The sequence below is a fragment of the Cnephaeus nilssonii genome (genome assembly GCF_951640355.1).
Source record: "Cnephaeus nilssonii genome assembly, chromosome: 5".
Lineage (NCBI taxonomy): Eukaryota > Metazoa > Chordata > Mammalia > Chiroptera > Vespertilionidae > Cnephaeus > Cnephaeus nilssonii.
The window spans coordinates 77,316,764-77,330,007 of NC_137076.1; the positions used below are offsets into that span (position 1 = coordinate 77,316,764).

At 43.2% G+C, this 13,244-nt stretch overlaps 1 protein-coding gene across 1 annotated transcript in view; it reads right to left on the minus strand.

The window, feature by feature from the left end:
* The window catches only part of TRPC7 (transient receptor potential cation channel subfamily C member 7), a gene marked incomplete at both ends in the record, with an annotated part of 121,249 nt that overhangs the window by 52,814 nt on the left and 55,191 nt on the right, over window positions 1-13,244 (minus strand). The window contains one exon of the mRNA XM_079772659.1: window positions 589-753. Within this exon, the coding sequence (XP_079628785.1) occupies window positions 589-753 (165 nt within the window). The remainder of the gene's footprint in view (window positions 1-588; window positions 754-13,244) is intronic.

Consider the following 13,244-nt stretch of genomic DNA (forward strand, 5'->3'; position numbering starts at 1 on the left):
AAGCCACCTCTTTCTGCTCCAGCCCGCCTTCCCAAGCTGCCCAGAGGCCCTGAGAGACCGGGGGTGGGGTAAAATGCCTGCCTTGTCGCCATGGTGACGACGCAAGCGTCCTGCCCACCCCTGTCACTCGGTGCCTGTGTATGCAAATTAACCGCCATCTTTGTTGGGTTAATTTGCATATCACTCCTGTTTGGCTGGTGGTGTAACAGAGATACCGTCAATTTACATGCTTGTCTATTATTAGGTAAGATTATTACTGTGGGTTTGGAGGACATATTGAGGATATTGTATAATTAGAAGAGGAAAAGTGCCTTTTCCCCCTCTCTGATCTGTTATTGATCAGATTGTCTCACATGTTTAAAATTTCCCATTTTATTACTCCTCCCTCTTAAAAAAAAAGATGGTTGAAAGAAAACAGATCTTAACATTCCCTCTAATGTGGTTTTCTATTTTTGCTAGGTATCTCAGATCTATTTTCTTTAAATGTGAAAAATGATCAGCTGCTTATTTGAACAAAGTGGACTTCAGTCTTGCTAAGGAGAGAGAGAAGAAATAACCGCGAAGACATGCACCTTAAACAATCTGTACCTTGCTGCACGGAGCAATCCAATAGGCTATGGCGAGAAAAGGGAGGCCTAGGGAGACTCCAAAGACAGCCAGGAATTTCACAGCAATAGACTGTTGTCGTAAGCCTGAGAGATTTTCATACCACATGGTAAGCAATTGCTGCTGACAGTTAGGATGAGCAACGAACTGTAAAAACAAAACAAAAACAAAAAACAAAATGCAAACAGGAAATGACATCAGTAGCACTTGAACAGTATACGACTTAGGGCTGAAATGTTCTATCTGGGGGTTTGCCTGTGTGTTAGAGCAGGAGCATCTGGGTCAGGTACCTGCTGGGTCCTTCTAATTTGGGGATGCTGGGGGGTCTTTGTACAGTGGCCAGAGCCCTCACAGGACTGGCTACATCAGTGCTTGGCAAACTGAAGGCTCAGAGAAGTCTCAGACAAAGAAAATGACAGCTGGCTTCTAGATAAATTATTATCTCCAATCCAGGGAGACTTATCTCTGGGCAGAGTTCATCTGGGAGTCAACATGAAAGAATGGATGGAGCATGAATGGGGTTTTGGAGTCCACATGGGTTTGAGTTTTGTTTTACCATTTACTAGCCTCGTGACATTGGTTTATCTACTTAACCTCTCTGAAACTCAGTATTGTCATCTGTAAAACAGAGTCTGTCATAATGTCTTATAGAATTAAATGAGATATTATAGAAAGCTTCCCCTCTCTATTGCTATGTAGTTTTAAAAAAAGTACTGGCAGTGTTTCTGGAGGACTTGTTGATACTCCTCAGTATTTCCCCACTGAATTTCAGTGGTGTTTGGCTTGGGTTAGTGGACTCTTTGTGATATGCTGGAGCACTGACACATTGTATCCCCATGCAGTAGCTTCTAAAACCATCTTCCTCTCTTGGAATTGCCCAGTTTACATGGCTGACCTCTTGTGGCCATTTTGTATTGTTGATCTCAGCCCTCTGGATAGAGCTTATTGGACTAGGGGTAGAGCCTTGACTTATACTGGGCCCATCAGGTTTTCTCACCAGGGTATTGGAAACTGATTGAAAGAGAAGGCAGTATCTTTATTTCCAGGGGTGTTAACATGTAACCTTGGGAGATCTGGGCAGACATTTTCTACTGTGTGGACTAAATAGCAAAACATGCCAGTTTAAAAGGGGAAAAAAGGCCGAAACCGGTTTGGCTCAGTGGATAGAGCGTCGGCCTGCGGACTGAAGGGTCCTGGGTTCGATTCCGGTCAAGGGCATGTACCTTGGTTGCGGGCACATCCCCAGTAGGGGGTGTGCAAGAGGCAGCTGATCGATGTTTCTCTCTCATCGATGTTTCTAACTCTCTATCCCTCTCTCTTCCTCTCTGTAAAAACTCAATAAAATATATTTAAAAAAAAGAGTACATTGCCAACTGCTACCTGGCAAAAAGTACCACTTCCAAACAAAAAAAAAAAGGGGGGGGGGAAGAATTAAGTGAAGAAAGAGGCTCAGATAGTGTCTGACCCTCTCGAGCCCAACTCCACTCTGCTCACGTGGTCCATGAGACACTTCTGGATTCACCCTTTTTCTGCTTGATCCAGCAAATTGACTGGTTTCTTCATGCAACCACACATATATTTGTTGTACTTGGTCAATTGTTAGTTGATTCTGAGTCCTGACCCATGGAAACTGGTAATATGCAATATTTAAGTATTTTGTGAGAACACAGTTTACATTTGAGAAAATTATACTCATTTTCTTATTTTTCTCCTGTGATGGGAGAAAGCCATTATGTGCTTTGGTAGCCCTGCTCTTTAGCCCTACTCAGGATAGGAGCTGGGACCCATAGACTAGAGTAGATAGACTGGGTATTTTTCAAAGGGGTTGAGTTTCCATCTGATTACCCTGCAGTATAAACATGCCAGTTTTCATCTCATTTGCATCTTTGGGTTTTAAGGGGACATGTACAATAATTCCTGGGAAACATTCCCTTTTCATTATAAGAACAATATAAATAAAGCTATTTAAAAAAATTCTCAATGCAGATGGCAACACATTCTTGTTTCTGGTTTCTGGGAACTCATGGCAGCAGCCAAGTGACCTGTGAGGTCATTATCAAAGGTTTATTTGGCTCTGCAGCATCCCTTAATAATACTATACACTGAGTGGCCAGATATTATCTCTGAATGCATAATAATCTTGCCACTCAGTGTATGTGGGGATATATATATATAGATATAGATATATATATCTATGTCTATGTCTATGTCTATATCTATATCTATATCTAATCTATATCTATATCATCTATATCTATCTATCTATCTATCTATCTATCTATCTATCTATCTATCTATCTATCTATCTATTTGAGGCCCGGTGCATGAATTTGTGCATGGGTGGGGTCCGGGCCAGCCTGGCCAGGGGGAGGGGACATGGGTGGTTGGCCGGCCTGCCTGCTGGTCGAACTCCTAGTCAAGGGGGCAATTTGCATATTAGCCTTTTATTATATAGGATATACACTGAGTGGCCAGATTATTATGCATTCAGAGATCATAATAATCTGGCCACTCAGTGTAATTCAGACATCAGCTACAAACGAGGCTTTTTTGAGTAGCTTTATACATAGTAACCCCATCGCAACGATTCTCCTTGACCCAGGTAGGAACCCCAGGCCAGCAGACGATATGCTTTCCTGTGTCCTTTCTGGCTCACAGAAAAGTGGAGCAAGCAAGACAATCATATGAATGTTTAGGTAATTCTGAGAGCCTGGTCACAACACAGGTGCCACAGAGGGATGGTGAGTGTGGGGGTGCAGTCAGTTTTGTTTTTAATAGCCAGCCTTCTCTGGGTGCTGCAATGGCCTTGTTCTGGAGAAGCGGACAATCTGATTAGATAGTGGGACATATGCCCATGAAATAGCAGAAGACCATGTGGATGTGTAATGGCTCCCTGCATGTAGCTGCTCTGGCAGGACTCCAGTCCTAATTCCCCGCATTGGCCTCTTTGTGTCTGGGAGAGTCCATCCTTGCTGCTTCTGCTGCCTCCTGCAAACAGCTCAGCATGACGGATTGGGCAGCAGAGCTGGAGGGGAGGACACAGTGGAAACCATTCCCTTTTGCTCTTGTCTGCCTTGGAGGAAGATGGTGATCCCTACTAAAACAAGTGGGTTCTCTAAGGACTCTGTCCTCTGATGAGATCTTTGTTAATTTCCACAGCTAAATTTTTCGCTCCATAATAAAACAACCTAGCTCCAAATATACTATTTATTTGTTTACAGACTTTATACTCTAATGCTCCCAGAAAGCTGACAGTAGCAGATAGCTAGCTGAAGACCAAATTATTTATTTTTATATAGGCACTTTTCTGTATTTGTGGCAGGCCTTCAAAGACAACTTCATGACATAGAGTTTAATGTGTATCAAAGGATTTTTTCTACTGTGCTTTTGAACAGAGAATTATCACCACTGAACCAAGGAAGATGAGAGTAACATGAGACATACCATCATGATACAAAGAACACCATAACCAAAATGGCTCTCAGCCACAGAACAAATGCAGGAAGAACTGGGGGTCAGGTTGGGGCAGGGGCATGATTTTCAAAAGCAGGGTCAGAGAGGAACAGATGGAAGAAAAGCATACAGCTAGAATAAAATGGGAACTCAGAAAATTGTTATTGTCTTGGGCTTGTATTCTTTGGCATCTAGCTCACAGAAGGATGCAACAGTCAAAGGCTGGGTGACACCAAGAGCTTTGCCCAGGCTATTCCTGCCTCTAAAACATCTGGATTGAGGTCATGGTATGCTTTTATGAAAGTTATTCTAGGGAAAACTGATGTAACCACTTCCATTTTCCCAGTGACATGATTCACATTTTAAAAAAAATATATTTTATTGATTTTTACAGGGAGGAAGGGAGAGGGATAGAGAGCTAGAAACGTCGATGAGAGAGAAACATCGACCAGCTGCCTCCTGCACACCCCCTACTGGGGATGTGCCCGCAACCAAGGTATATGCCCTTGACCGGAATCGAACCTGGGACCCTCCAGTCCGCAGGCCGGCGCTCTATCCACTGAGCCAAACCGGTTTTGGCGATTCACATTCTTCATAGCAGGGAGTGTTCAATGCCTGGAGCTGAGAATCTGCTAAGGTGGGCTTACATGGAGCTAAGCAGCCTCAAGAGAATATAAATCAAACCACATCCACCATTGTGATGGATTGTCCAGGGAACTGGGCAGGGAGCAGGGGGAGAGCTAAGATAAATTAAACTGCAAAGAGAGAGAGAGAGAGAGCAGAGATCTCTGAGACGGAAGTCCCTATAATGGGAAAGGAGACTAGTGGGATGAGCTAGACTGGGAAATGATCTGAGAGTCAGAGGGACCAGGATGTATGTGGCTGTTGGTTCTTGAATCCTCCCAAGCCAGTTACTCTGGTGGCACATTTGACCAGCTTTTATGGTTAATATAACAACATTTCTACCCAAAACTAATTTTCTGATAATATCTCACCTGAATTTCTTCCTCCTCCCAGACCCTAGTGACATAGTGAGAGTATAATGCTGGTATAGGAGAACTCTTGTATATATTGGCCAAATGTTGGCTGTTACTTTGCTTTTAATTTATTGATGGCCAAGGGAAAACCATTTTCCTTAACTTTCTTCTCCACTTTATGTTCATTCACAGGGAAATATCTGACATTTTAAGGATAGTTGAAGAGCTATAACCATTCACTAACAACTGAGTGTTTTTTAGGGCTGTTTCACGGGATGTTAACATCCTTGGGCCAGATACTCACATTATAACAGGGTCTAAGACTTTCCTGATAGGGGTATGGTTAAGTGCATGGACTGGTGCAAGGCTGCCTGGTTCAAATCCTGGCCCTGCCCCATGCTGACTATGTGCTCTTTGGTCATTAATTCTTCTATGCTTAGCTTCCCTCTTCTGTAAAACGAGGCCAGTAATGATAGTTAACTGAGTATTTGTCAAGTGTTTAGAACAATACCTGGCAAAGAGTAAGCACTATATTTGTATTTGATGAATAAAAATGAGCCCATGACTTTCCGTTCCTTTCCCATTTTATTTCTCTCTCTCTTCCTCTTCCCCCCGCCCGCCCCTTTTCACTCCCTACAGCACTACTCTTTGTCTGACCTCCATGTTGTTTTAACAGACAATTTCTTGAAGTGTTAGTGCCTTTTGAAAGGTCCATGTAGGCCAACCAGGTGGGTTAGGCCACTCTATCCAATCCTTCCTTCTTCATCCTCCAGTGATTGACTTTTCCAGGCAATTAGCTCAAAATGGGCTCATCTCTGCTAGTGCTGCCAGGGTACCATCAGGTCCAATCAGCTGTACCCTGATTATGGAACCCTCTGTCATTGAGGAGCTGTGTAGGTTACTGAACCTGTGGAAGGCACTCCTCTTCCCCCTGTGATGTTCCTCCCCCCTCCACCTTAAAAGGGGAAGAGGACTACATTTGAGCTCAGAGGCTTTGAGGCTGTGTGATTTCCATATCCCTTAAGCACAGATTATTTTCTTTCTGACACTAGGCCTCAAATATGTGACAATGAATGATTTGCTAAGCTGAAAAATAACTTAGCTGAGAAAGTTTTATGAAATCCAATGCTTATAGAGAAAATAACTTTCTTTTATACAGATAAACTATCAAAGGCCCCACTGAGGTCTGATGGGACTGTGGTTAAGAAAGGGAGACTGCCATTGTACCAATCATCAAGTGGCCTTTCTTAGTGTGGACCAGGGGTCCTCAAACTTTTTAAAGGGGGCCAGTTCACTGTCCCTCAGACTGTTGGAGGGCCGGACTATAGTTTAAAAAAAACTATGAACAAACTCCTATGCACACTGCACATATCTTATTTTGAAGTAAAAAAACAAAACGGCAAAAACACCCGCATGTGGCCCGCGGGCCATAGTTTGAGGACGCCTGGTGTGGACGGTCAATCTGAATTTCCTGCTTGGAGTATCTCATAAGATTGAGCTCAATGGTGCTTTCCATTCCAGTACGTTCTCTCTGGAATTATCTTGATTTCGTTGGCTTTGACTTTAGCCCTTCCTGGTCTTAGTTCTTTGTCATAAATAAAACAGTAAAAAGCAAACAATTATTTAGCACTCATATGGATCAGGCCTTGTGCTGAGCACATTATTAATATTTTCTCATTTAATCCACCTTAAACAATGAGGTGAGAATAATTATGCCCATTATAAGCTGATGGTCTGTGACTTTTCAGATCTGTCTCCAGATCAGACATTTTCATCACTTCCTTGTATTGCTTCTCTCAACTCAGGTTTCCTGCATCTTTTCCTGGTCATATCACTATCTCATTCTGTCTGCCAAGCAGGAGAGCATCTCTGTGACCCTGCAGTTTCAGATGCTCATATGGTTTTCCAGCCCATTCCTGTGACTGGGCTGTGTCCTGCTGGGGAGGACAGTTATCTCTACCTTCCCTCTTCAAGGCATTACAAGTTCTGTGTTAATCCCATGTCAACTTCATTTGCACTGCTTGGGATGCATGGAAGGACTGAGGCATAATTGGAGGAAGGGATTTTAGTTGAGGAGAAAGGAAGCAAGTGAAAGAGAATGAAGGAAGGTAAAACAAGAAGAGAACAGAGCTAAGGTGATAGAGTTTAAAACCTAATTTCCAGCTCTGCTCCAGCTTTATTCCTGATCTTTTCCTTTCCATCTCTGTTCTCTGGCCAAAATCTAGTAAAGCTCTTCTCAGAGCCTGCCACAAGCTTGACCATCTCTGAGCCTCTGCTCAGGGCATCTCTTGCTACCTGTTAATGATTTCTTTCTCATCTCCATTTATCCAAGTTTTGTCTACCTCAATAACCATCTCTCCCATGAAAGCTTATCCTATCCACTAAGGTGAGAATCTCTCCTTCTCTCCTCTCATGCAATTCTTATTGTCTACCTTCTATCAAGGTTGTATGTCTGAATGATCCTCTACCAGAGAGAAAACTCCTGGAGGGCTCCTGTAGTTCTCAGGAAGTACTGTTTGAATAAGTGGTGCAGCTGGAAATTTTCTGTGTTCAGACTGCAAACCTGGGGCCATCTATAGGACCAGAGTGACTTTCCTCACTCATTGTCTCATTGTGTGCAGCACTCTGGCCATGTCACCATATCTGGAAGAGGCACATGGGTACAAGAGGCTGAAAGTTTGCTTGCTTTCTTGGGGATATGATGGATATGTAAATGACTGAGTTCATGTTGCCACTAAATTTATTTTCACTATTGGAGTGGTAGATTTGAAAACAATAACAACTTCATCCCCAAAGTCAATTGAACTAGGAGTTTAAGGCTTTTATCAGGAAAATTCATACCATCATCTGAAGGGGTTGCTCAAGAACCAAGCCACGGACGATGGCAGGGGTTGGACTTAGTTCAAGGGGATTTTTGGTTCCTTGTTTCATTAACATTGCCTTGGCCTCCCTCTCCTCACCTTTTCCCAGCACCACCTTAAAAATTCTCCATTTCTGATCACCCCTGAAAGACACTCTCTTCATTGCCAGAAGATTGCATTTGAATCCTTGTACAGATGTCTTGCTTGATAACAGCCTTCCCTACCTCCTCTTCCATTTGTGCACCCAAAAGCAGGACAAACCCTGGCATGCTTCTTAGTTCTTTCCACAGCTGGAGGTCCTCCTGGGAAGCTGCTCACTGAGCCATTCTGGAAATCTACTGGGCAGCAAGAGGAGATGGGCACTGCAGAAGGCTCTTCACTCCCATGGTGATTTGATAGCACTTACTGAGTTGAGTAGCTTGCTCCGTTCTCAAAGACAATTCTCTGTTCCTGTTTCTCAGGGACATCAGGACATGAAAAACTCTCTCCCACCTGAAATTAAGCAAACCTCCAACTTTCCAGAGGGTTATTCACACAAATGTCTCAAATTGGTAGGTTGCTCTGAGGACTCAGCAGCTTCTCCCTTGCCAGAGAAAGAAGGATTTTGTGAACCACCTGTGCTTAGTCTTTTGGGTGCAGGGATCTAAACAAATAGTGCTGGACTTCTAAAGTTGTGGGTGAGCCATTTCCTGAGGGCATACAGAGTGGCAGGTGTTCTTGGTTGGACCTCCTGGAGGCGAATGCTAAGTGTGTGGTTTTCCAGGTTCATCCGGAGCCTCCCATAGTACTGAGCCCAGAGGGTGCTAAAGAGGTGATTCATTTTACAGTCTAGCCATGTTGTTATGGCCAGAGTCCCACGTGCTTTGGATGCCTGGCTATTATTAGGGCTCAGAGTGAGTTTCTAGCTGGCTCCAGATGGCTGCCTCTGCTCTTTCAAACGTCATTCTCCATACCTGGGCAGTGACTCTCTCTACCCCACTTAGGGCTCTGCCCTAGCTTGAAACCAAAGGAGAAGTGGACGCAGCTTCTAGCAGACCTTGGATTATCTTCAACTACTCACCTTTCTGAGCCTTCCCCTCCTCCCATGCTACCCAACATGTTCCCAAACATGGCATATGTACCCCCCCACCGCACCTTCCACCCCATGTGTTCAAGGACAATCCATCCTGCTTCTCTCTGGTTTAATTCCTAATCAGTCTTTGAGACCAAACTTTTTTTCTACCTTTAAGTCCTACCAAGTCCCTCAGCCCCCTGAGAGATGTTAGACTCCTTTAGGTCTTATTCTGTGGTCCACTCACTTGGAAGTCATGGTTCATGGTCAAGTTGTGAATAGCTATACTACTGTGTTTACTTCTGATCTCCTTTTTCTTTTTCTGTTATTTTTAAGCTCCTTGAGGGAACCAACTATCTTTGCATCCCCAAGATTATGCAGCCTTATGATTTGCACATAATAGGTGCTTAGAAACATATGCTGAGTGATAAATTGCTTGCTCTTCTAAAGCCTCTAATATTTGCTTCATGATTTTCTCTTTGACTCATTATCCCAGAATAATTTCTAAGTATAACAAATCCATTGTTACCCAGGGTTTGCTGAACACTTATCTGTCTTCACATCTTTACTAAAGGGAAAACAGGGAGAGGTGATGAAAACTAAACCAGGCTCTTATCCTCTTGTGGAGAAGAAGATTGAAATGTGAGGTTAAAGTAGGGTTTGAGGAGTACCTTTTGGATTCGATGAAGCTTGTTTACTTTCTATGTATGCAGTTACCAATGTAATGACATCAATCCTGAAAATATCTATACCATAATAATTATTATCATTACAAAGAACAAACAGCTAATGTTTATTGAGTATGTGTTCTGTGTCAAGTTCCATGCTTACTAGTCACTATATCGGTTAATCCTCACATCATTTATTGAGATGAGTATTATTATATCCCTATTTTAAATACGGAAGCATGAGGCATAGATACATTTAGTAACTTGCCTATAATCACAAAGGTAATTATGACAGGGTCTGGACTTGAATCCAGACCAGTCTGACTTGAAGGACAATGTTTTAAACTATTATCCTGTGTTTCCTCAAGGTAGATTTAAAATTAGGCAGACATACCAAAGCAGGAGGCACCACAGTGATTTCTCTAAGCCCACTAAGGCCCGGAGACCTCATGTTTTAAGAATTTGTTAGAACTCTCAATTCTCTGTGTTTCTGCCCAGTGAAGATAAAAATCAGGAATACACAAGAGTAAGGGCTCAAAGACAGTTTCCTGGACAACTTCAACTCCCTGAAAGGTGTGAGTCATCATTGTAAAGGTGAAGCCTGGGCTTTCTCTCCTGCAAGCAGACCATAGCAGCAGCAGCTGATTCAGCAATGGTCACCACTCTGCCAGGAACCAGGTTAATGTGAAGGCCAATTAAGCCTGATTATAACCTCGAAAAATACAGACTGGCCAAAAATCACTTTACTGGAGGACCTATTAGGATCTCAGCCCTTTTGCCAAATCCCACCTGACACTGACATCTTGCCAGGAAGAGCTGTAGTTTCAGGTAATTCTCTGATCCCCAAATCTGATTAGATAATGCTTCCTTGAAATATAAAACACAGCTTCCAACTTGTACAATAATTGTAGTACTGATAGGGGCAGAAATAGAATATTAGGACCAGCTATAATTGTAAGAAATATTAACCATGCTCTGTTAACCGTGATTGCTTTGTTCTGATTAAAGAAAGCACATTCTAACCTGGCTGGGAGTTGCATATGGGACCTGGAAGCTCACCTGAAAATGCACCCCTTTCATATCACCAGCCCTTTGAAGACCCCAGGCTTCGAATACCTGCAGGCCTTTGCAAATCTCCAGCCTGCATTGCCTGTTAATTGCCCATTTGGCATACCCTTTTGCCTACTTCCCCATGTAATCTTTGTCCTTCTACCCAATATAAGCAGCTGGCTTATGGTGGAGTGGAGAGCAGATTTTTGTGAATGACCTGCTGCTCTCCCATATTGCCAGCAGTATTGGAATAAACACTCATATGACTCAACCCTGTCTCTGCTTAATTGCCTCAAGTAGTGACAGGCAGCACGGACCCATTGATTGTCCAGTTACAGTGCTAGGTTGACAGAGCTAGTCAGAAAGACTTCTCAAATCCTATATAATAAAAGGCTAATATGCAAATAGACTGAACGGTGGAACAACAGGAACAGTTGGTCGCTATGATGTGCGCTGACTACCAGGGGGCATGTGCAGAACATGGTGGGCGTTGGCCAGGCGGGATGGTGGAGCAAGTGAGTGGGGGCACCAGACCAGGTGGGGCACCAGTCACTGTCATCAGGGCGAGCCTCTGGTGGTTAATGAAAATTCTTTGCTCCCATGTGCCGCGGTCCTGCCTGGCACTCGCACCCACTGCCAGCGTCGGCCCGACTTGCACCTGCAGCTGGCGCTAGAGCCACTGCTTTCATCCACTGCCAAAAATCTTGTCGGGGAAACAGACAGGTAAACAGGAAAATTCACTGAAGCTCCATTAGTGCCATAACAGGGTTTAGCTCAGAATGCGATACAATAACATCCAGCCCAAGAGGGGATGTGAGGAACAGTGATAAAGTGATGAAAGACTTCTTAGAGAATGGATTTGTGAATTATGGAGGCTATAATCAGGCTACCGAGACAGTTAGGAAGGGCTTGTTGATGAAGAGGAGTGCAAAGAGTTTGGGCTGGAAAGTCAGACAGATCTTGGTTTAAATTTTGATTCTACCTCTGAGCCATATCTATTTTGTTTGTGAAGTGGGGATGACAGTATTGGTGGTGCACTGAATTAGTGCAAAGATTTTGGCATGGTAAAGGGTGCTGATTAAGTGTTTAATAAATTGTTGCTATTATTAGTGATGCTTCAGAGCCTGTGTGTTAGGAGAGGTGCAGGTGGCTCAGGGTGGGTGGTCCATTGGGGAGTGATGGGAGATGGGAGCCCCTCAAGGGTTTTGTAGCATGCTAAGATGAAGACTAAATTGGACTGAAATGTTCTCCCATGTACCAAAGAGCAGAACAACATAATTTAAATGACAGCATCAGACAGTCTCAAAAGGCTCCAGGGACACCTGGTTCATTCAAATTATGACGAAAGGCAGGGTTCCTTGGGAGTTAGGGGAGTTGTAACAGACTCATTTTTAGATATATGGGCCATAGTGTAGATTGTAGGTGCACACATACTTGCCCCAACTTCCACCCCCAATGTTCTCCCATGTACCAAAGAGCAGAACAACATCATTTAAATAATAATATCAGACAGTCTCAAAAGGCTCTAGGGACACCTGGTTCATAGAACATGCCGAGTAGACGATAATTTATTGCAACATCCAGGATTCTGTTTGCAATCTCTTTTAAATGTTAATGATCAGTAGTGTAATTATGATGGGGAAAGTTCCTAGGCCAGTTGTCAGTTTAATTTAATTTACAAAGCCATCTGGAGCTTTGCAGCATTCTTTTACCATTTTTTTTTTGTCAGACCAAATTTGGGTAGCTTCTAGTTACTATAATGTCAAATGTATAACAAAGACACTATCCCCCAGCTCTGAAAATCCAGAGGGGAAGCCTGGTGATCTGAGGATCAGCCACAGGGCTCAAGGATGATGGTGGATTCTGTAATCTCCCCTTCCTTCATCTTTCCTAGAGCAGGGAAAGAGTATTATTGGTTTGTGAGAATGGATTGCTATTAAAAACTAAGCTTCCTTCAGCGGGAAAAGAAGCCAGACCAGTGGCTGTCCACTATGCTTAAAAAAAAAAATCCCATTTCTTCCTGTGTCTATAAGACTCTTGGTAGTCTTTTTCTTGCCTACTTTACATCCTTCTACTCTTCTTTCTGCTCACTATGAATCAGCCCCACTGACCTCCTCAGTATTCCTAAAACACACCCAGGACTTCCTTGATCATCTGACCAAAACAGAAGTCTCCCCACTACCTACCACTAAGTTCCTTTCTATGCTTTATGTATTTTTATATCACTTAGCAACCACTAGACTTTGTGTTATGCATTTATTGTCTGTCACTGTACTGGAATGTAAGCTCCATAAGGGCAAGGACTATTTTTATTGTATAGAACTTAGGACAGTACATAGTAGACTTTCAATAAATATGCGTTGAATGAATGAATCTTTCAGTTCATCTGTTTAACTCTACCCCTACAACTAGGAGCTCTAACCCTTTTTCCTCCTGGGGTAGATGGTGGCAACAGTATCTCACATGCTCTGCAGTGTGACCTTGGCTCTTTCCTAACCACAGGTGGGCTCTATTCCTGCTGCCATTGAAGCTGGGCTAGCTCTCATTGATCTATTTTAATCGATAGAATGTTTCAGAA